The sequence below is a fragment of the Syngnathus scovelli genome, chromosome 5 (genome assembly GCF_024217435.2).
Source record: "Syngnathus scovelli strain Florida chromosome 5, RoL_Ssco_1.2, whole genome shotgun sequence".
NCBI lineage: Eukaryota > Metazoa > Chordata > Actinopteri > Syngnathiformes > Syngnathidae > Syngnathus > Syngnathus scovelli.
Genome location: NC_090851.1, coordinates 6,245,927 through 6,267,952, shown reverse-complemented (window position 1 = coordinate 6,267,952; position 22,026 = coordinate 6,245,927). Strand labels below are relative to the sequence as shown.

Sequence of the window (22,026 nt, the reverse complement as noted above, 5' to 3'; positions counted from 1 at the left end):
GCGTGTGTGGACAAATATATATATTTTTTTTTACAAATATGCAATTCTCCATTTCAATTGAAAGACGGCTGTTAATTGAATCGAATGTTTTATTTTGTGCTTGGAGAGCAAGCAAATGAACGTGTGTCATGTTATGCCAACACACTCTTTTTCACCTGCCTGTGAAACAAACTTTCCCTACTTTCTTTTCTCCACTTATTATTCGTTTCTTGCCTCCTGTTTTGACTAAATAAGTGAACTCCCTTCTTCTCTCCTCTGTACTGCCTCTCTCACATACTCAGGAGTACACCATGTCGGCTGTAAGTAACGCACACACAAAATAGATGCCATTTTGCGTCGAAACACACACCTGACCCTTGTGCCTCCCCCGTGTACATTTATAAACAACAAGATGATGGTGGCCCTAACAACCAAAGGTTTATCTATTTTTTTGTGCGTACGTGAGTGAGTGCGTGTATGCGTGTGTTCCTAAAAAGCTTCTCTTGGCGCTGTAACTCTCCTCCTCCTCCCCCTGCAATCAGTGTTACTTCCTGTTTCTTATGTCTTATGTCCTTCTCACGCCTGCTTCCGGTTTCGACTTCCTCTCTCCTGCTTCCCTCCTCCACCCTCCCTCCCCTCTTCTTTCTTTCATTCCATTGACTTGATCAAGGCAGCCTCCTCTGTTTTTCAATAATATGCCCCTCGTCCCTCAGTTTTCCCCTGTCGTCTTTGGATTTGTTACTTTAGATTGTTGGTCGCTCTTGTCTTCTCCTTCCCAAGTGCTTTAACTTCTTTCCTTGGCAATTTCTACCAAACTGACTGGCCTCTCCTCCCATCACTCGCTTTGTATGACAATTCTCACAAGTTTGGTCTAAAAACAAATATGTGGAGATGTTAATATTTTTCATTGCTGCAGCATGATTATGGTAAAATATTATCATATAAATGATTCTATTCCTAAAACTGTCTTGAGGTCAAGCACAAGTCGCATGAATTAAGGCTGCAACAACAAAAAAGCCAAAGAAAAAAAAAAGATTTTCCTTTGATGCTCACTGAACTGAGGTTTTGTGAGGTACACTGATGTCATGTGATAGTATCCATGACACGTGCTACAAAAACCCAAAAAATTTACGCCCGCTGAGCTGCTGAATTCATGACGACGCTTCGAGCTCCATGAGTTTTTGATTGGCCAACATTTGTATTTGCATTTTGTATTTTATATATCATCTAAATTTATTTATTTAAACAGTTGCCGGTGACCTGAGTGAGGCTAAACGCTTTGGAAGATGAATGAATTCATATTTGACCTAATTTATCAGCTAAGAAAAAGGTGTCAAACTCATTTTAGTCACGGGCCGCATCGTAGTCATAGTTTCCTTCGAAGGGGCATTACAAACTAATGAATAACTATTTTTGAAATCAGAGAATATAAATTGGCCTTTTTTTTTTTCCTTAGCAAACTTAGTGGGAACTGATCCTTCCTCTCCCTTTCCTGTTCCTACCCCCTTCGTTCCTCGCTCGCTGCCACTACCCTCCCCACCCCCGTGTTCCAGCGGAGGAGCAGTCGGTGAGCAGGTTGTTCCTTTGTGCTTGATCTAACCATGTGACTGCCAAGTTCCTAAAAGTGGAACATGGTTCTGTCAAGCACCATGGAACGGCCCTGCCAATCCCTACAGCATGGCCAAGATGCAAGACACCAGAACTGTCTGCGTGTGTTTGCGTGTGCAAGCATTTTGAATTCAACCTCTGTCTGTGTTTGACAGGATGAAAAAAGCTCGTGTGTATGGATTTTTTTTGTCAACTTTGGAGGCGATTACCAGTACATGCTGGGGTTCGACTCATGCGCGACGGGCATACCGCCAGCTTTGTGACCCTGCCGTTGTGATCGTAACCAGGTACGGAGGATTACCGCAGCAAGCTGGGAGGAGACTGTTTCGCCGACCTGGCCTGTCCCGAGAAATGCCGCTGCGAGGGCACCACAGTGGACTGCTCCAACCAAAAGCTGACCAAAATACCAGACCACATCCCTCAATACACTGCTGAACTGTGAGTCACTTACTGTCGCCGACGACCAAGTGCATCCATCAAGTGGCTATGAGAAGAGACTGCGTCAACCTTCATCTCCTCTTTTTTCTCTGTGGTTGTCCTCTAAACATATTCTGGCTCCCTCTCTCCCCTCAGGCGTCTGAACAACAATGAATTTACTGTCCTTGAGGCGACAGGGATCTTCAAAAAGTTACCCCATCTGAGGAAGATGTGAGTCAGACGTAGTGAGCTTAAGTGGATCGTAGTCGCTATACACACACACACGAGTCACATTCAGGTCATGAAGAGAAAACACTCGTCTTTGCAGAGGGTTACTTCCTCATCCTTTCATGTCCGTTGAATTCCCTTGTTTGCACCCTTAAATGTCTCACATTTCTTTTTTTTTTCTTCCTTTGCCCCTCTTTCTCCCGTACAAGTAACCTGAGTAATAACCGCATCGCTGACATAGAGGAGGGCACTTTTGAAGGAGCTTCAGGGGTCAACGAGCTCATTTTGACCTCCAACAGATTAGAAAATGTACATCACCGCATGCTGAAAGGACTCGGTGGCCTGCGCACGCTGTGGGTATACACACACACGTATAGTACATTTGTATTGCGTATTAGAATTCTACTGTGAGTCATTTGAACTTCATATGTTTGTGTGTGTTTGAGTAGTATGCTGCGGAGTAATCGCATCAGCTGCGTGAGCAACAGTAGCTTTGTGGGTTTGAGCTCAGTGCGTCTGCTGTCGCTCTACGACAACCAGATCACCTCCATGAACCCCGGAGCCTTCGATACACTCCACTCGCTCTCGACTCTGTGAGTACAAGCAAGAAAAGGCAAAATGAGAAAATGAATAAATGTCTGGCCACTTTCTGATCTCCAGCAACCTTTTGGCCAATCCGTTCAACTGTAACTGTCATCTGGCCTGGCTCGGTGATTGGTTGAGGAGGAAACGCATTGTCACGGGCAACCCTCGCTGCCAAAGTCCTTACTTCCTGAAAGAGATCCCCATCCAGGATGTGGCTGTCCAAGACTTTGCTTGTGAAGACGGTATGATGGAGTGAGAATAGTTCTCTGGATGATATTTACCATTAGCTTGTTTCTGTTTTGATTACTTTTCAAAAGCAATTCAACTAGTTACATTTGATAATATTTTTATTATATTTTTATTTTAATTCTCAGAACTGGTACCATTTTTTTTATTTTTTAGACCTGATGGTGTCTTTCAGCAATACATTTGAGTATACAAAGACAGTAAAGTAAAAGACATAAAGTTGAACTTCACTACTACAAATTAAAATAATTTCATTGCGTTAATATTTTGGTCAACTTTCCTACTCAGACAAAGCAAATAAAACTCATCACATCATTTTCTTTTTGCAAAATGAGAGATAATGCAACAGCAGTAGGTGAAGAAAAAAGAAAGCTATCATCCTTCCTCTGCTCTCCCTGGGTGGCTTCATGTCCCATCTATCCATCTTCACTAGGTAACGATGACAACAGCTGTTCTCCGGTGCTGAGGTGCCCGGCGGAGTGTTCGTGCTTGGACACGGTGGTGCGCTGTAGCAACAAGGGCCTCACCGCTTTGCCCAAAGGCCTGCCCAAAGAAACCACTGAGCTGTGAGTGATTTCATCAAATGCACGTTGCAACCTTTGCAACAGGTCCATTTATCATCAGTGAGCACGGTGCTGATTCAGTTTGGATGTTGTTCTATTAGTTAGGTCAAAATGCCACATACTCATGACAAATTAGAGTCTGAAACTGAGATTTAAACACAAAGCCTTTGAGCTGCGTGTCGGACATGATAACCACACACACCTCGCCTAAATTACTAGTGCAAAAATTAAGCAGAAACTCCTTTCATCACGCCATTTTTCATCATTAACATAAGCAATTAATATTTTGGGTTGGTTTCAGGTTGATGCATGTGTGTGCGTGGAAGCAAGCTGGAGAAACGGTGACTGAACTGTAATAGGATGCCTGTAGGAATATTAAACGCTCGTGTTTATTGTGGCTTATGCTGAAATGACTGCACACTCTGCTGGAGATGAGGAATTTCTCACATGATTAAATAACGTTTTTCTTCCTTCTCATTTGCTCTCTCTCTTTCTGTCGTTCTGTCTCTTTTCTCTATCCCTCCACCTGCCAGGTATCTGGATGGAAACCACTTCACTCAGGTTCCTGTGGAGCTCTCCGATTACAAACACTTGACGCTCATGTAAGTGTCTGTGCTCACATTCCACTTTTACACCGAGGGAAACGATACACACATTTAGAATATAGAATGTGCCGGCGCCTTGTGGTTTTGCTCGCTGCCAAAAGTAACCCAATGGTATTTTGTCAGAGATCTGTACAGTATCACTCGGAATGTGTTATGTTCCGCACATGGATTGATAGAACGGCATGTGTGTGTGTGTGTGTTTGTGTGTGTTTATGGACTTGTTATTGTTTCCTTTTCAGTGATTTGAGTAACAACCAGATCAGCACGTTGTCCAACCACAGCCTCAGTAACATGTCTGAGCTGCTTACCCTGTGAGTCTGGCTTTTGATTTGCGCTCTTTGTGTGTGCGTGCCATTTACAAATTCACACAGCGTCTCCTACTAAATCCTGTTTGACTTCTGAAATCACGTGAATATAAAACAACAATCAAACTTCATGCAAACTGATCACCATGTCAACCAAAGCATTGTGTGTTTGTGAGTTAGTCATATTTGCATCTGTCTGTATGAAAGTGGCCAAGCATAACTTGCCGCAAATAATAACAAATAGCTGGTTCTGTGCTCGTGTTTCCATGGCAACATGTTTAATTTGTGTCAAAAAGAATCCTGAGCTACAACCGTCTGCGCTGCATACCAGTGAGGGCCTTCGATGGACTCAAGTCTCTGCGTTTGCTGTGAGTATCTTCAAAGTTGAGCCGAAGTGCAGGAACTCAGCCAGACTCGTCTCACTAAACTCTCTTTCTCAGGTCCCTCCATGGAAACGATATATCACTCATACCAGAAGGAGCCTTCGAAGACCTGTCATCACTTTCACACTTGTGAGCAACACACACATGCACACACACACTGACCATTTCTTTAGGTACTCAAGCTAATGAGAGCTCTGGGGGGAAAAGAAATCTACCTTCAGAAAGGTTGCAAAGATTTAACAATATATTTTTATTGCAGTTGAAGTGCGCTGTGGGTAAGGATAAAACGGCATTGAATGAGACTGAAAGCATCACTAAAGTAGCCGAAAAAAAAAAAAAAGGGAATCAGGTCCACCAAAATTGTTTTGCAGGATTTGATCATGTTTTTATTTTGACTGATTCCACTCAATTGGATTTTGTGAAGGTGCATTAAAACTGAAAAAAATAGTAAAACTGTGATGGGAGTTAAATTGTCAGAAAAAAATAAACAATATTAAGAAAACATAATCGTGAGATGTGCAGGTCTGCCTATGGGTAATATAAAATATGTATTTGAAAATATTTCTTTAAATCATTCATTTGGAGTATTTCAATGGTAAGTTGATGTTGGATCAACATTATATTTTAATGTATAACTATTAAATATGTCTGTGGCAGGGCTCTGGGAGCAAACCCTCTGCACTGCGACTGCCACATGCAGTGGTTGTCCGACTGGGTGAAAAGTGGCTACAAAGAACCCGGCATCGCCCGCTGCGCGGGGCCCGGCGACATGACCGACAAACTGCTGCTCACCACGCCATCCAAGAAGTTCACCTGCACAGGTATGTGGAATGTGCGATGTTTGCTCTACTTTCAACAGCACAGCGGCACGTAGAAGGAGAAACTGCGGAACCTATGAGGTTGAACACAATCCATTCTGGGTTGATTATTTTGGATTTTGAGAGCATTTTGCTAGTTGGAAATTGAAATAATCACTGTAGAGCTGCCATGATAAAATGGCGACAGGCCATGTTGATCTGGCGACTGAAGCGAGTGTGATATAACTGTGTATTTTCCTTCTTCTCACATTCTTCTCTTCCAATCTTTTGTTGTTCTTGGTCCATCTTTTGTGAAAGTGTAGCAAAGAAGCCACAAAATTCCTCAATAAGATGGAGTCAATGCCCGAGGAATTTTTGGAATTTTCTGTGACTTCAGTGGTTTCCTGACGATTATAGATTGTAAGACCTCAGAGCCATTTTGCTTCATAGGTTCCATTGTACACATCTGTAATGTGTACAATGAGCGCAATTGAGGACTCCAAGAGGAGACCACAAGTCGCCAATTCCGAGTTTTACCCTAGAAAACACATTTAAGCTGCTTACATTTTGACACGAGTGATTATTTGGTGGGATGTTGTCTGAAGTTAAAGTTAAATCTCATCTTTCGTGAACTAATACTTTTTTTTCTGACAATGATCACATGACTGAATCCTATTTTTAACCTAATCTAACTGACGCACTGTAGAAGTCCCGGGGCCTTGTGGTTTTCTGGTGCCAGGTAAAGTAGCTCATCACCTATTCCTCCTCAGTCACGCCTCCCCCAGTTCCTTGATATTGGCCCGCCCTGGTTATCCCTCGTCTTATCCACCCAGACTCCTTTTCCCCTTTGCAACTCCGTGTTTGGACCTGTATTGTGTATCGTTCTGACCGCTAAAAGCAAAAGACACTCAGTGCAAGTCGATGTCTGTGCGTGAGTGTGTTTGTGCGCTTGTGTGTCCACGCAATCTAATTTAGCGGTCATGTCTGAGCTTGTTAACTATGCAAACTGATCATCTATGTGGTGTTGGCTGCATGTAATGTGTCTGCAACAAACAGGCCCAGTAGATATCAGCATCCAGGCGAAATGTGAGCCCTGCCTGTCCAGCCCGTGCAAGAATGACGGCACCTGCTTCAATGACCCGGTGCATTTCTACCGCTGCACCTGTCCATACGGATTTAAGGTACAACAGAGGATCTCATGAACGGATTAGAATGTTTGTTGATTGTTATGAGGATTTTTAATGATGAAAGAATGCCTTGTCTATGTAGGGCCAGAACTGTGAGGAGCCCATTCATGCTTGCATCAGTAATCCCTGCCAGAATGGAGGAACTTGTCATCTAAAGGAAGGCGAAGGAGGTAGTTTCTGGTAAGATTATTTTTTTATGCAGATTGTAGTCGGGTATTATAATGGCTTTTAATGAAGAGGTTATTTCTCAACCCTCAGTGTCCCAAAATGTATATCAAATGCAAAAAAAAATCTGACCAAATTTAGCCCTCACTAGGTAATTTGCTTTCAATGTGGATTTTTGAACATAACAGTCAGAATTTAATGATAATAATAATAATTTGATCAGATTTTATGCTTCAAAAAAAAAAAAAAAAAAAAAAAAGATGAGATGCACATAGCAAATTGTACATTGGTCACCTTACCTGACTTTCACGAAAATTATCTTCTGGCCATGCTATTTCCTTCAGTTTGACGTTACATTCATATTACTTGCATTTTCTGCCCACCATTTGTCACAGGGAATTTGTATGTTACATTTTTAAAACATACCTATGAGATGTGGAAATGAAATTGCCTTACGTGGAAAATAAATCAGTATAAATGCTTCTCCCTCCCCTTCTCTCCTGACTTTCTACATTAACCCCTTACTATTCCAGTCTGATTTATGTGCTCGCCGAGCCTGCACATCTATATTATAGAATATTCATCATTATCCAAATCCCCAGGAACTCATTCTTTTAACGGTGTATCACATGATTGGGCAAGTGGCCACAAGGTGACGCCAGCAAACTCTTCAACTTTCCAGCTGCTTTGTCTTCAGTTTCATTATTTGTATAGTAACCTTTCCTGCTTCGGTATTGGGGGATTGTGGCTAGTCGCTGTGAGAAGCTGTGCTTGACAACAAAATGACATATTAATCCTTCTATGCCGCATGAGAGCATTTATTAGTCCCATAATTTACCTCGCCGACTGTGCTCAGTGTGTGAGTGTGTGGATGTGTGCGTGTGAACTGTATTTACAAACTCAAGGCACGCTCATGTCAACAGATTAATGACTTTCTACCGGGAATATGTAGAGTAGATGATGCTGACAATGCAGTGTGTGTGTTTGCTCCAAGGTGTGTGTGCCCCGAAGGCTTTGAGGGCGACTCTTGTGAGTTTAACATCGACGACTGTGAAGATAACGACTGTGAGAACAACTCGACATGCGTCGATGGAATCAACAACTACACATGCATGTGCTCACCAGAATACACAGGTAACAAACAGATGGCTAATGTCGTCTCCATGGTGACACGCACACTCACATCAGTACTCTTCTCCAATGTTTCCCAAACTTTATTGAGCCAAGGCACATAGTTTACATTAGAAAATGTCAGGGCACATCACTAAATAAAAATGTCATAAAAAGTATGTACAATAATTGCCTATTTGAAAAAAAAAATGCAATTGACAAAAACCCCCCTAACATTTTTTTTATAATTGGCTTTGATTAGTAGTTTAAACTGCAATATATATAAAAGTTTTATATATCTTTAAACTAATCTTACAACATTATCCTTAGAAATAAAAGGATTACAGAACAATTGAAACATTATCCTTAGAAATAAAAGGATTACAGAACAATTGATTTTGGACAAAAATTCGAGCACACACACATCTGCGTTGAGACTCTGTAGCTCCGCCCCAATCATAATAATAATAATAAATTATATTTATAGTGCACTTTACATTTAAAAAAAAAAATCTCAAAGTGCTACAGAAAATGCCTTTTTAAAAAGAAATGTCTTAAGACCGTTTTTAAAAGTGTCAATATCCCACACATGTCAAGATGGAGACTACAAACACATACAAACCACACATGCAACGATCACTGCTTTAAAATTTGTGTTATTTTTAGTAAATGCACCGTAATTTTCCAAGCAATGAAGTGGAAATTGGCTCATTTCCAATTTCCTGCCACATCTAATGATCTCTCAAGGCACACTAATGTACCATGGCACATAAGTTGGGAATCACTGCTCTCTACTCTGTTCTAACACTGCTCTGCTGTGTGTCTGCTTTAGCGTTGCGCTAATCACGTGCGACTGCTAACTTTTGTGGCGCTCTTCTCTCTCTATCTCGCTGTCATTTGTCTTTTTCTTCATCTCGCTCTGCTTTCCGCCATCCGCCGTCTTTACTGTGGTTGCAGCTGCTACCAATGAGGTGGAGAGAGGTTAGTTGGTTCGTCTCGCTGTCCCTCCCTCTCTCCCTCCTCCCTTCCTTTCAATGATTTAGCAGTGCTAATTGGAAATTTGATATTCATTCAAGCATGTAATGCTTGTGCACTCTGTTCAAATTGCATGTCCTCAATTTTCGACTGTTATTCACGTTGCACTTTTGTTTAAATTGCTGCTTGCTGCTGAATGCATATTATTATACTACAGACAGTAAATTATTATTGTTATTCAAATGACTTGCCTCACGTGCAATGATTTTGGTCATGCAGTGGAAATGATTAAAGGATTGCAATGTATTTTACGCCACTTCCACGACTGCGTTTTCATGAACACGGCTAGCAATGTTGCAGAGGTGTAGGTAGGTGATGAATTTTGCAGAAAGGTTAAGATAAATGTCAAAATGGGAAGATTCCACACTCATGAAATGGCCATTCAAAATAGAACACCAAAAGAAATATTCTTTCAAAATGCTGTTCTATAAATTTTAACATCACTTTTTTAGGACTAAGTGTTGTAAACAGGCATAAATATCACCCATCACTGAACATATCGCAGACAGATCCTCAAGTAATTTTATAATTATTCCCATTGTGGATGCTGTCATGAGCTCTGTTTTACTCCCTCATGATTTCTTTTAATCAATTTAAAAGTTCTGAGTTTGAGGAGCACCGGTATGCGCCTGGGAATATCATCAGGGACATGACATTCCCACAGATTAGATCATTTGTCAGACCTCTGCGTTAGCCTTGCCCACAAGAGAGCCATCCATCAAACAATACACAAACACACACACACACACACACTCAGTACAGACGCATGCAGCTTGTCAGAGTTGTTCGAGCTGAAAGTATGTCTGTGTGTTTTTGTGTGTGTGTGTGTTCCCAGGAGAGCTGTGTGAAGAGAAACTGGATTTCTGCGCTCCGGAACTGAATCCATGTCAACACGATTCAAAGTGCATTTTGACCCCTCAGGGATACAAGTGAGTGGGCGAGACGTACATGTGCTCACACAATCATTGGCATCATAAGCAGTTCTGTCTTGTTCCTCTCCCACTGTACTTGAGTCAGAGCAAATCTCACATAAAAAGTAAAGAAGTTTTAATGCATGTGGGCAATCCGTGTGTGTGTGTGTCATAGATGTGAGTGCACCCCAGGTTATATTGGAGACCACTGCGAGCTGGACTATAACGACTGCGATGAAAATAAGTGTCAAAATGGCGCTCAGTGCATTGACGCCATCAACGGCTACACTTGTGTCTGTCCAGAGGGCTACAGGTGAGCGATGCAAATCCATTATAATATTCTCTTTTACAGCCCCTATTTTATATATTATGATCTATATTGTAAATTAACAGCCTTAAATGAAGTTAAATAAAATTATGGATTCATTGAGTAGCTATTGATTTGTTGTTACCTGGTCCTTCTAAAACTAGAGTAGGAGGGCTCCCCCTTGTGGTGATTCATTAGCTGTAGTCCCGAAGCGTGTTGCCATCATTCTTACACAATGTGTGTGTGCGTTGCAGTGGGTTATTCTGCGACTTGTCCCCACCAATGGTCCTTCCTCGCACCAGCCCCTGCGACAACCACGACTGCCTCAACGGGGCGCAATGCGTCGTCATGGGAACCGACCCCCGCTGCCAATGTCTCCAAGGCTACGAGGGGGAGCGCTGCGAAACGCTCGTCAGTGTCAACTTTGTGGACCGGGAGTCCTACCTACAGCTTCCCTCCAATCTGATCTCACCACAGACCAACATTAGCCTGCAGGTGCGGGATGTCTTTTCCGTTAATCTGGATTGGAAGTACCTTCTGCATTCTCATATATATCGCGCTGTGTTCTCAGATCGCTACAGATGAGGACAGTGGGGTGTTATTATATAAGGGGGATAATGATCACATTGCAATGGAGCTTTATCGGGGGCGCCTTCGGGTCAGCTACGACACTGGCGCTTATCCTCCCTCTGCCATATACAGGTTTGTGGGACACAAAGAAGCTAAAGTGCGCTCACTAAATTACATGACAGATGATTCCACTGTTTGTCCCTCAGTGTGGAGACAGTGAATGATGGCACTTTCCATGCGGTGGAGTTGGTAGCATCCGATCAAACTTTGTCATTGTCTATCGATGGCGGGGCCCCTAAATCCATCAACTCCATCAGCAAACAGTCCACGCTCAACATCGACTCCCCGCTTTACCTGGGAGGTAAGAACGATGAGCACACACTCACAGGTCGCTTCGTCGATAAGACGGCACATGCTTGATTTCATGTGTTCATTGAACAATGTTTGTTATTGCGATGGTTCCAGGTATGCCAGAGCGTGCCTCGGCATCTGGGGGTCTGTCAGCCCTGCAGCACAGCTCAGGTGGGCGGAATGGCACCAGCTTCCACGGCTGTCTCCGCAACCTCTACATCAACGGAAAGCTCCAGGACCTCGGAGCGGGGCTGGGCTCAGGAGCTGCGGGCGCCGGGGCGGCACAGACCGGCACTCGGCGGTGGCTCGGGCAAGGGGTGGAGCCTGGTTGCCAGCCCTGCCAGAGAGGCGCCTGCGTCCAGGGAGACTGCTACCCGACGGGACATCGTGGCTTTACCTGCACCTGCCACCCGGGCTGGACTGGACCAGTTTGCGACCAGCAAGTCAACAACCCATGTGATGGCAACAAGTGAGTCAGATATTTTGACCTGATGTTGTGATATAGATTCACGATACTTGAATACGCTCCTCTTTTTTCATCCCCAGGTGTATTCATGGTACCTGCCTGGCCATCAACTCCTACTCTTATTCCTGTCGCTGCCAACCCGGTTTCAGCGGCGTCCTTTGTGACGAGCAGGACCAGGAAGCGACCAATCCCTGCAGCCTGTCTCGCTGCAAACACGGCAAATGCAGAGTGTCAGGACTGGGCAAAGCCTACTGCGAGTGTAACAGCGGATTCACCGGAGAGGCATGCGATAAAGGTGACCTTCGTAATACAAAGTGACACATGGAATGGACTCTCATGAGCTTGAACAATCTCTTTATTGAAGAGACTATCCTTTCTGAACAGCTGCTTGGTTCACTGTCTGCATCTAACAATATTTCTTGTTTCTGCATTAACACTTCTAACACTTGCTTTTCCGAATCAGCCTCGCCTGAGCTTCTGCTCACTCCCACACGAGGGGTCACGCAGGTGAGACTACATGGTTTGATTTTTTTTTTCATCCTGCCATGTAGTTTATACAGTGTTCATCCACTGTGTTTATTTTCTGTGAGCAGTGTGAGTGTTATTTTTAAAATATGTAGGCCTACCTACCAGGATACCGTAAACCCACAAAACATTCGATTTTTTTTTTTTAATCTACCTTTTTAATCCATCAATTGATGTGTTGTAGATTGTACACAAAGGGAGAGAATAATTCTGTCTAATGTTCTGAACTCCTTTCAATGAGAGTGTCGGACCAAACAGAATAAAGCTGCTTGGGGGCGTTTCCAAATAACTTCTCTGAAGTGTCACATGCTTCAAGTCTTTGTCTTTTCATTTAACCTAATCTTCATTTACTATCTTCCCCACTTTGTCTGTGCCATTCAAATCCAACTTCTCTATTGTTGGACCACAGAGTGGATAATCACTCCATTTTATTTTGGGCAGAGATGGCCTGCAGAGGGGAACGGGTCCGAGATGTCTACCAGAGACAGCAAGGCTACGCGGCGTGCCAAACCCAGGAGAAGGTCTCCCGTCTAGAGTGCAGGGGCAGCTGCCTGGGGGGAGCAGGAGGACAAGGAACCTGCTGCACCCCCCTCCGCAGCAAACGCAGGAAATACACCTTCCAGTGCACTGACGGCTCCTCTTTTGTTCAGGAAGTGGAGAAAATTGTCAAGTGTGGCTGTACAAAGTGTTCCACATAAAAAAAAAAGAAAAAAAAAAAAGACTTTTCTCTTTGCAAGATATGTTTTGTGTACCTGCCCGCCTTACTTGCTTCCCATCTCCTTCTTTGAGACCCTCCCTCATTTTTTTTTTTTTTTTAAAAACCCTGAAAAAAAAAAAAAGAGACTTAACGGTTTCTTTACTTGTCAGTGCTGGACTGATGATTGATGCTTCCTCGGTGGGGATGTTGAATTGTATTGTAAAGTACAAAAACAGACTTATTTTTTATTATGAAGTGGAGAAAAAGACAAAAAAAAAAGAGTTGACTTTTTCCTCGCATCTACTTCTTTTCATGGATCACGATGACTCCGACCGCTGTCTCGTCCCTGGAGGATCCACGCGTCCTGAAGACTTCCCCGGCATCCTCTGAGAGTCGTGTGTGGTAAGGAGAAACCCAAATTGCCTCACCACAACACAAAAAAGACTGTTTACACAATCCTCAAAAGTTTTTCATACAGCAACTCTCACCCGTAGCAGAGTTCCAGGTTCAATACATTATACAGTACTCCCCAGTCATGAGTATTTATTGTATCATAAATACCTGTACTTATTAAGTAGGTCCTCCCCCCCCCCATGTATCAATTCTGATTCTTTTAATATATATTAATTTATATTTGTCCTTATTTTTGTATTAAAAAGACATAATCTGTCAAGATAGCTGAACTAACAATGGTGTCCTCTATTTTGGTTGAAGCGAAGTTGGTTTTGTTTGTCATTGTTTGTTTTTTGGGAATCTATTGTGTTTGCCAGAGACCTTGGTTACATTTTAAGCTGCAAATGTGACGTGAGGACAGTGTATATTTTTGTCACGTTTCCTGAGAGTTTGTACTGTGCCATTCATTACCAGAAGGTCTTTATATTAGAGTATACGAAACACAGATCTTGTGAGTAGCGTTGACCCTAGAGGATGCCTAGAACTGTTTTTACCTTTTTAACAAATTTATGCTTAAAGGATACTGTGACTTTTTCTAAATGAAACTACTTTGTTAGCCCCATGGTCTCCGATGTTTAACATGTTGCTGCTAAGTTTTGTACCGTAGACTTGGATCCTGATCTGTATGTTATATAGAATCTCCTGCTCCCACTGTACAGGGGCACCATGTGTAACAGATAAATATGTTCCCCACCTCTACACGTGTGCATTGTGCTTGATAGATCCCGTCTCCACACCCCCCAAGACTAATGTCAGTTCCCTGACTGATGTTTGTTAATTAAAACCAATATTTACCTCATATCCTTAACCTCTGCCTTTTTTTGTCACAATAGTATACCCTGGTCTGGAATTTTTTCGGAGGTATTAAAAAACTACACCAAATTGATCATATCTGTAGTAATTGTAATAATTCTATTTTTGAATGTGGGCATTTTGTTATTCCTCACTGAACTGTATGGATTCCAGCGTAAAGTACAGAACCAATTTCTGGATTTGTAGTACGATTACAAAAGTTTTTATGAGATTGCGCAATGGTTTAAAGCTTTTATGTGGACATACCGTATATGCAAAAGTTAACCAAATCATACCAGTTAAAAAAAAATAATAATTGAAACTCTATTATCCTCATCATATGTTCCTTTACATTGTATTTTTTCAGCACACTTACATCATAAAGTCCAAAGAAAAGTCATGATCAAAGCTGCCAAATTTGAATGAACAACAACAAAATATGACCAACAATATGGAATCTGGTTAGAAAATGATGAAAATATGGGCAAGCAAGTTTCTGGACCCCATAGCCCAATGTTGGGTTATGTGGGTCCACATAACAGAGACACTTCAGGCAAACTTAACCATTTATTAAATATAGCAGGCTCACATTATATGACACAAATTTGAGCACATATTTGCTGTTTGACATAAATCCAACAATTTCAACACATGATAGTAGCCTAAACACAAGGAAACTTGAATAACACCAGCAAACTGCTTTGTAAATTAGCAATTGTGGCTGGGAAGATTTATTTTTTATTTTTTTGTTTGCAAGCTAGCTAACTAGGTTTTGCTAGAAATGAGCCAAATATAACAATCGATTTACAGTTGCAAATTGAGCCACTGATGGAACAAAGGCACTCGGTTGTTATCTACTGCGTGGTCAGCGTCAGTTTATCACATTTTCCTAAATCTTTATATTGATCCTTTTCATGACTATCAATCTTTAACCAAAGGTTTTAAATGAACAACAAAAAATTCTGGTTGCCATTTCAACAAGAAACAGGACGTAGAGCTATTACTGGATACAACAAGCATTCCTGGCAACCTGTAAGGATGTATTGAGCCCTGTGAGTCCCATCTCCTGCACAAATCCAGTCACATGCATCACAGTGCTGTCCTTACGTTTCTTCCTGATGATCACGTTGCTCGGCCGTGAAGAACACACGGAACACGCTTCTCTCCGCTCCAACTGTCTCTTGAGGTTCGCTTCTCTGCGTTTATACTCATCTGTCTTCACCTTGAGGAGTTTGAGCTGCCGCATGAGGGATTCAATATTTATTTTGTCTTTTCGTAGTTTTTCCATTTGTGTCGCCCAGTCGTCCTCACTCTGGTGTTTGAGCAAATCCTCCATTTGCTTCTTCCGCTTTTTTTCCTCCTTGTCCCGCTCCTCTGAATTTGAGAAGAGTTTATCCTGCTCTTCCTGCAAAGCTTCTCTCTTTATATCTTCTGTCTGTCTGATGGCAATTTCTTTCCTTTCATTTTCCTCATTATGTATTTTCACCATCTCTTCCGTACCTTGTCCAAGACTATTCTCCCTGCTGGCTGCTTCCTCAAGTATTTCGGGAACTTCTCTCCTCTCAGCCTCCTCCATCTGGATTGGCATCGGTCTTGCCATCTCCTGAATCACGCTTCCACTTTTTTGCTTAAGTCTCTCAAGCTCCCTTTCATACCTGATTTTAATATGTTCCTCGTGTTTCATTTTGAGCTGCTTCTCTTTGTGTCTCAGCAAACGCCGCTCCTCCTGCTGCATGCCAACCAGATCCTCCTCTGCTCTCTGGAGCATCTTACTGGTGTAGCAGGTTCCTCCATTATCCTTCATCATACAGTCCACAATGGCAAGCAGCTCGGATGTCTTCTCCTTGCTCCCGGAGCTTTGGTTGTTGAAGACACAGTACCTTCCGCCACATTCTGTCACCAGTTCCTCCAGGTATGGGCACATGTCTATCATACACTGCTTCACAGAAACTCCATCTTCCAGACAGTCTCCATGGGTAAAAACCACAATGGACAGTTGTAGAGCATGAGAACCAAGGGCCTGTTTAAACTGGCGCACCACCTCTTTCTCCTCCTGAGTTATCCGTGAAATGCGAACAATGAGGAGAAAGATATGTGGACCTGGGAAGAGGAGACTAACAGACTTCCTTAACTCTCTCTGCACCTCCTGCAGAGTCCGTGAAGTGTCCAGAATTCCCGGAGTGTCCAAGAGCACCAGGTGCTTACCGCAGATTTCTCCACAGGCTCTCCGGGATCGAAGGGTGATCGAACAGCTGCTGACTTTTGCGTCAAAGAGTTTACGGCCCAGGATAAAGTTGCCAGTGGAGCTTTTTCCACTGCCGGTCTTCCCCAGCAGAACCAGTCTGATCTCTGACAAGGAGGAACATGACTTTCCACCTAGATTTGAAATTCATTTGGAAAGTGTTTTTTAGTTGTTTAAATTGAAGAAGACAGTGACACAATACTTACCTGTTCTTGTCTTGGAGCACAGTTGCTTGCTAGAGGAGGACATGTTGTTTCTAGTTGCTAACCGGCAAGAATGAAGAGCAACAACACGTTCCTGTAGCTTGGGGTTTTCTTAATGTGGGTGTGTAGGGTCAGTGACACAACAAACCCCTTTTGACCTGCTGTCATCAGCATGATTCAAACATCTTGAGCAAGATTGTCTCAAAAGTCTTGTCAGCCTTGTGTTTCTTATCATTCAGATTACAGCTCCAGGACCATTGGGGGATAACACTACGATGAGAAGTTGCATGACTCGACTGTGGTCATTGTGATCAAAGTCCACAGTTCGGTTTATTTTTAGTTTTAGTTTTTTTTATTTGTAAAGCCAAGGTGATTGGTTGCTGATCCACAAAGCACCAGGGTGCCTTCATCTTTATCCAGATGTATTATGACAATATATCTTTTTTTTGGTGACCATTTGTTAATATCTTGCTACCTTGCTAATAGCCACTGACCTTAAGGACTGTCACGCCTATCGCTGAATGGCTGTCTTTCAAACCATCAATAATGGAGAGTCCACGCAGCTTCTTGCTGTAGCCTAAATTGTTTTAATGATCCCTTCAGGTCTTAAGTGTCAAAGCACAGACAAAATGACGACATGCAAACAGCGACCGCACAGTACTGACATATGAAACACCTTTCATTGTACTGTAGACAGACAGTTCCAATTCATTCCACCTCTAAGATGAGAATTAGGTGACTCAGGGGGGATCATTGAGGATTAGTGTTGAAAACAAACTGTCAGGATGCCTTGGCGATAATCAGGATGCTCATGAGGAACACCATGATGAAGAAGATCCACATGAAAAATCGATCCATCACCTTGGCAACCTTCTTCCACTCCGCAGCCTTGATGCAAGTAGTCCTCTGCTCACGGAAGCAGTTGGCCATGTACTGGATGTTCTTCACCACCTAAAGTAGTGTCATAGAAATGAGACATTGAAACGGACAGCCGCGATGTGACAGTGTGAAAAGTCCAAGCATCGTTGGCAATCTAACTGATGAGCTCAGTTAGCTCTTGTACCTGATTGTGTTGGAGGCAGGGGCAACTGCACGGGCAGGCTGGGATCAGATGTTTCTCCTCCGGATAGAGGATCTGCTCCTTGAGTCCTCCGTTCAAATGCTGGAGGTATGAAGCATGAGGAGCAGCCTTGTAGTCCTCATCATTTGTGATGTGATGGTGGTAGTGTTGTGCGGCCTCTCCCTGCCCCTCCGGTCGATGGCCGTGGTTTTTGTAATGCTGTTTGTTGTTTTCTTTGACCTGGTCCTGTTTTTTGCAATGTTGGCTGTGATGATAATGGATGCTGTGGCCATTGTGTTTGTACGAGTCGCTGCCAAGGTGGTGGATGTCAGGGTCGAAGCTTGTCTCACTCACGGTTTCGTCGGGGTACAGAGGGCTCTTCTCACACTCGGGAGTGGTACAATTCTCTCCTACCTCATAGACAAAAAAGATTTTGGACATGTAGTCTATGATGAGGACTTTAGCCCAGTGAGGGACTGGCTTGGCCTCAGCTCCACAGAAATGGATGTTCATAATGAAGATGGTGAGAGAGGTAGAAGCTGTGATCATGATCATGGTGGCAATGTAGTACTTCCCTGGAGAAAAGGAAGGCATTTGGAGATAGAGGGGTGTTGGACCTGCCATGTTTTTGTGGATCATCTGAAATGCAACTACTAACCTATATAGGGCATGCTTTCCGCTGGCGGCATGCTCTCGGCCACCAGCAGCTGGAACACGGTGAGCGCGAGCAGCACGGTGACCCCCAGCGACACCTTCTCCCCGGAGTCAGCAGGGAGGTAGAAACCCAGTGGTGCCAGGAAGGAGATAAGGAAGCAAGGCAGGAGGAGATTGAAGATGTAGAAGGAGGAACGGCGCTTCAGGAGCAAGGTGTAAGTGACTTCAGTGTATGGATCCGAGCAGCAGCCGTACATCATGACGTTCCTCACCGCCGGCATGCCGTGACACTCCCACTCCACGTTCTCCACAAAGTCAGACAGGTCGCCGCTGTCCATCCCTAAGCTAACAGCAACCTGTGTGGAAAGCAGCACTGAATGAAAACAAAAGACCAGAATGTCCAGAATCTTTCTCCTGAAGGCCACATTGAAAAAATGGACGCCAGATCGGTTGACATTATGGATTATTCACTGTTTCCAACTCATTGGAACAATTTGTGTTCCTACTTTTCACCTGCTTTTCCACACCTGGTTCCCATTGTAAGTCCATGAGCCAAATGTGAGGTTGCACTGCTGCCAGTCAAACGGGAAGTAGGAAACGTCCACCACGCACGTGCTCTTTGTGATGGCTGGTGAGTCCCAGACGATCTCCCCGTTGTAACGCAGCTTCACGTTGGTGTTGGACGGACCTGACGATTCCTCATCTGCTCTGAACACATATCGGACCCAAGTCAGATGGAGATACGACTGCTTTTGAGAATGATAATGACGCTCCGTGCATTGAGGTAAGGGAAGTGATGGGCATACATATCGTGATTTTGTGCTTGCTAACTTGTTATAGAGGACGATGTCAGGCTTCCAAACCAGGTCACTCGGAATGTTGATCATCTCCAGGTCGTCGTAGTCCTCCTTGTTCCACTTAAGGTAGGCATCGTGCCACACTTGCCTGATCCACAGGTATGTGGTTAGCACCTGATTTCGCTCATCCTGCACAAGCACAAAGAAAATAGATTAGAATAAAAGAATGAAATCTGAATAATGATGATAACTTTTGGGAAATTTTCAAGAGAATAAAAACTGCTCTTAAATAAAAATTGCCACTTTAAGAGGAAATACACTAGCAGGCAAGCATTTTTTGACCTGATCCTTGATTTTTAATTTTGAATATATTTTAGTGTTTGCAGTAAATTCTGACACTGGTCAAATTTAAAATGAATCCTTTCTTGGTTAATTAAACTGATATTGTAATCATTCATCTGGAATGACAAGTCAAGAAAGTGGGGAAATTAGTATGTACATTGTTGGATTATTGATGTTAGATACAAATTGTTGTTTTTGATTATTGCAATTATTTTTAGACATTTAATAAGTCACTGACATTTTGAAGAAAGATAATATTTCAAGAATCTGTGTAAATTTGTAACATCATTTAAAGCATTCTGAACAGCTATACAGTAACAGCAGTAGATATGCTTGTTGGTTAGGCCCTTTCTGAGAAAGAACACAAATTATACATTTATTTGTTTAATAAATAAAAATAGCAAATATTTGAATATATTTATACATTTATGTTTTACAGACTTTTTGCCACTGTCCATAGTTTTGTTTGTATCATACACATTTACTGTATTGCCCAAGAGTAATGATGTTAAATAAATTCAAATTGAAAATTAGAAGTATCAATTTAATAGGCATTGCAATTACATTTTTCAGTCTTGTGGCTATGGATGTCTATTATTTTGATACCCTGCCCCAGGTGAGTTTTCATTTAAAGTTGAGTAACTGTGCACTTATCAAATGAGTCAATGATGCTCTCGGGCCGTCTTTACGTGATGAATACGGGTCATTTCCTTTGCACTCACCATATCTTTAATCTGGGACAGCGTGATCTGAAGGGAGACATTGAGGGCTTTGTCAGTGTCCCCTACAGGCCTCAAAGCATTGGAGTAGTCCTCCATCAAGTCATTCAGAAGTTTGCGAGCGTAATGTCCCCCGGCCCCCTGACACACTGATGGAACAAGAGTAGGAAGACAAAAAAACAAGAACATTTCAGTCTGCTCAAGTCAAACAGGGTCCAACATGCAAAACTGACCTTGCACGAGAAGGCTGATCCAAACAATCAGTGCCGCCTGTTTCATTTTCAACAAGATGAGGGCGTGACTTGAACCATATATATAACAATGGGACAACCGCAAAGACAGTGAAACCGTTCAGTTAAAGCCCAAATGAAACATCAGTCTTCTCTGAAGTCCGTTCTGTCCTGCGCAGGCTGAGAACGACTCGTCATAGCGTCAATGCTTCACTAGTTGTTAGTTTGCCTCTGTCACTGTGTGCATGTATGTGTGTGATGGCTGCTCTGTAACAGGAGATGACACACGCACACACACACAAACCCCCCCACAGGGTACAATGGCGCGATCACATATCGCAGACAGTATGTGAAACGGGACGCTCGCTGCATAAGTCACTCGTGTACATGCACACAACCAGCTGTGTGAATCGCTGAACACCACGCTCCAATACAATGGCATACATCAATGTCACACACACACACGCACGCATGTACGCTGACCCTGTGTGTGCCAGGTCAGTCAGCAACAGCACACATATCAGGGAGCATGTGACACATGTCATACACACCAATGGACTAAACACAGATCCAGGATTAGATTTCAACTCACAGTGGGGAGTCTATGACAAAAGCACAGTAATCAGAAGAATAGACTTTGTAATGTAAGTAATCAGAAGGAAAGGCCTCTAAAATTGACTAAATAATCCGTCGGGGTGCTAGTTGATTTTCCAATCCTAATTTTAACATTATTAGGAAATAATCCAAATGAATAAATAATATGTTACAGGCTCTGTGGACTACAGAGGCAAGAAAAATAATAAGTAGTGAAATAAAGCAAATGGACGTAATGCACATTGATTTCAGGCGTTTATTATTGCCACTGTGTGGGGGGAAAATATGTGTTAAAAAAATAGATGTTCAATATAGTAAAATAAAACTGTCGATTTTTCTCACCTTCAGCATGTCTGGCGCACACGGGATGTTGAGTTTTAGTTTGTGGGGATGCTTTTATATCTAATGTGTGTTTATTAACACCCTTTTCAGTATATTGATACTATACTCGAGATGGATCCCTCAACAAACTGCAAAAAAGGTCGATGTCAGTAAGAAATGCTGCTCGCATATCCCAGGTGTTTCCTGTGTGGGCACACACGTGTATGAAAACGAATGTTGCGGGCTTGTGGGTTCTAAGGATGCGCACATCAGGAGTATGTCTTGAGTGCACGCAACGCAAGGGACAATTTGTTTGGATCTCGTTCGATTTTCTGTCTTTACAACTGATTTGGGATCTCAACATGAATGATGGGTCATTCCTTCAGCTTTTTACGCTATGACATGTTTGTCTCGTAGATTTTATTCAAAAGAGTCATGCTTCAGAAGAATTTAATGAAACAGACAAAATTAGGCCTGGAAACATACTGCACTTGGAAACTAATGATATATGTGAGTAATGTAAAGTAGAAGCTAATGTGAGTCCAGCCAATCCTCTTCAATTAGTATCCAAGCATTAAA

At 42.7% G+C, this 22,026-nt stretch overlaps 3 protein-coding genes across 8 annotated transcripts in view; 1 reads left to right on the top strand and 2 right to left on the bottom strand.

Moving 5' to 3' along the window:
• The window catches only part of slit2 (slit homolog 2 (Drosophila)), a 102,028-nt gene extending 87,736 nt beyond the window's left edge, over positions 1–14,292 (top strand). For 2 of the 6 annotated variants that reach the window (XM_068650780.1, XM_049719736.2), the window contains 23 exons: positions 1,875–2,025; positions 2,161–2,235; positions 2,442–2,585; positions 2,682–2,825; positions 2,893–3,059; positions 3,497–3,629; positions 4,160–4,228; positions 4,471–4,542; positions 4,833–4,904; positions 4,977–5,048; positions 5,577–5,740; positions 6,773–6,897; positions 6,986–7,083; positions 8,063–8,202; positions 9,136–9,159; positions 10,049–10,142; positions 10,300–10,437; positions 10,686–10,926; positions 11,003–11,133; positions 11,208–11,362; positions 11,467–11,821; positions 11,899–12,113; positions 12,785–14,292. In XM_068650780.1, coding sequence (XP_068506881.1) covers positions 1,875–2,025; positions 2,161–2,235; positions 2,442–2,585; positions 2,682–2,825; positions 2,893–3,059; positions 3,497–3,629; positions 4,160–4,228; positions 4,471–4,542; positions 4,833–4,904; positions 4,977–5,048; positions 5,577–5,740; positions 6,773–6,897; positions 6,986–7,083; positions 8,063–8,202; positions 9,136–9,159; positions 10,049–10,142; positions 10,300–10,437; positions 10,686–10,926; positions 11,003–11,133; positions 11,208–11,362; positions 11,467–11,821; positions 11,899–12,113; positions 12,785–13,041 — 3,236 coding nt within the window. In that variant the 3' untranslated portion in view covers positions 13,042–14,292. Of the gene's footprint in view, positions 1–281; positions 300–1,874; positions 2,026–2,160; positions 2,236–2,441; positions 2,586–2,681; positions 2,826–2,892; positions 3,060–3,496; positions 3,630–4,159; positions 4,229–4,470; positions 4,543–4,832; positions 4,905–4,976; positions 5,049–5,576; positions 5,741–6,772; positions 6,898–6,985; positions 7,084–8,062; positions 8,203–9,135; positions 9,160–10,048; positions 10,143–10,299; positions 10,438–10,685; positions 10,927–11,002; positions 11,134–11,207; positions 11,363–11,466; positions 11,822–11,898; positions 12,114–12,281; positions 12,326–12,784 lie in introns of all 6 variants that reach the window. The other 4 variants (XM_049719735.2, XM_049719737.2, XM_049719734.2 and 1 more) reach the window with 3 other exon arrangements.
• A 993-nt stretch (positions 14,293–15,285) lies between these two features.
• On the bottom strand, positions 15,286–17,157 carry LOC125968830 (GTPase IMAP family member 4-like). Its single transcript, XM_049720274.1, has 2 exons — positions 16,734–17,157; positions 15,286–16,661 (listed from the first exon to the last, which is right to left on the bottom strand). The coding sequence occupies exons 1-2, from the start codon at positions 16,774–16,776 to the stop codon at positions 15,286–15,288; spliced, it is 1,419 nt and encodes a 472-aa protein (XP_049576231.1). The 5' UTR covers positions 16,777–17,157.
• A 137-nt stretch (positions 17,158–17,294) lies between these two features.
• Positions 17,295–20,784, bottom strand: chrna9a (cholinergic receptor, nicotinic, alpha 9a). The gene is made up of 7 exons (XM_049719770.1): positions 20,536–20,784; positions 20,306–20,451; positions 19,276–19,430; positions 18,972–19,152; positions 18,449–18,800; positions 17,794–18,365; positions 17,295–17,681 (listed from the first exon to the last, which is right to left on the bottom strand). The coding sequence occupies exons 1-7, from the start codon at positions 20,579–20,581 to the stop codon at positions 17,511–17,513; spliced, it is 1,623 nt and encodes a 540-aa protein (XP_049575727.1). The 5' UTR covers positions 20,582–20,784; the 3' UTR covers positions 17,295–17,510.
• Between the last annotated feature and the right edge of the window lie 1,242 nt (positions 20,785–22,026).

Excerpts from the sequence above, each read along its gene's own strand:
- LOC125968830 (XM_049720274.1), bottom strand. The coding sequence starts at position 16,776 with ATGTCCTCCTCTAGCAAGCAACTGTGCTCCAAGACAAGAACAG. Across the intron at positions 16,662-16,733 it reads GTGCTCCAAGACAAGAACAG|GTGGAAAGTCATGTTCCTCC; the intron begins GTAAGTATTGTG and ends TTTCAAATCTAG.
- chrna9a (XM_049719770.1), bottom strand. The coding sequence starts at position 20,581 with ATGAAACAGGCGGCACTGATTGTTTGGATCAGCCTTCTCGTGCAAG. Across the intron at positions 20,452-20,535 it reads GATCAGCCTTCTCGTGCAAG|TGTGTCAGGGGGCCGGGGGA; the intron begins GTCAGTTTTGCA and ends TTGTTCCATCAG. Across the intron at positions 18,801-18,971 it reads GGACTTACAATGGGAACCAG|GTTGCTGTTAGCTTAGGGAT; the intron begins GTGTGGAAAAGC and ends CTTTCCACACAG.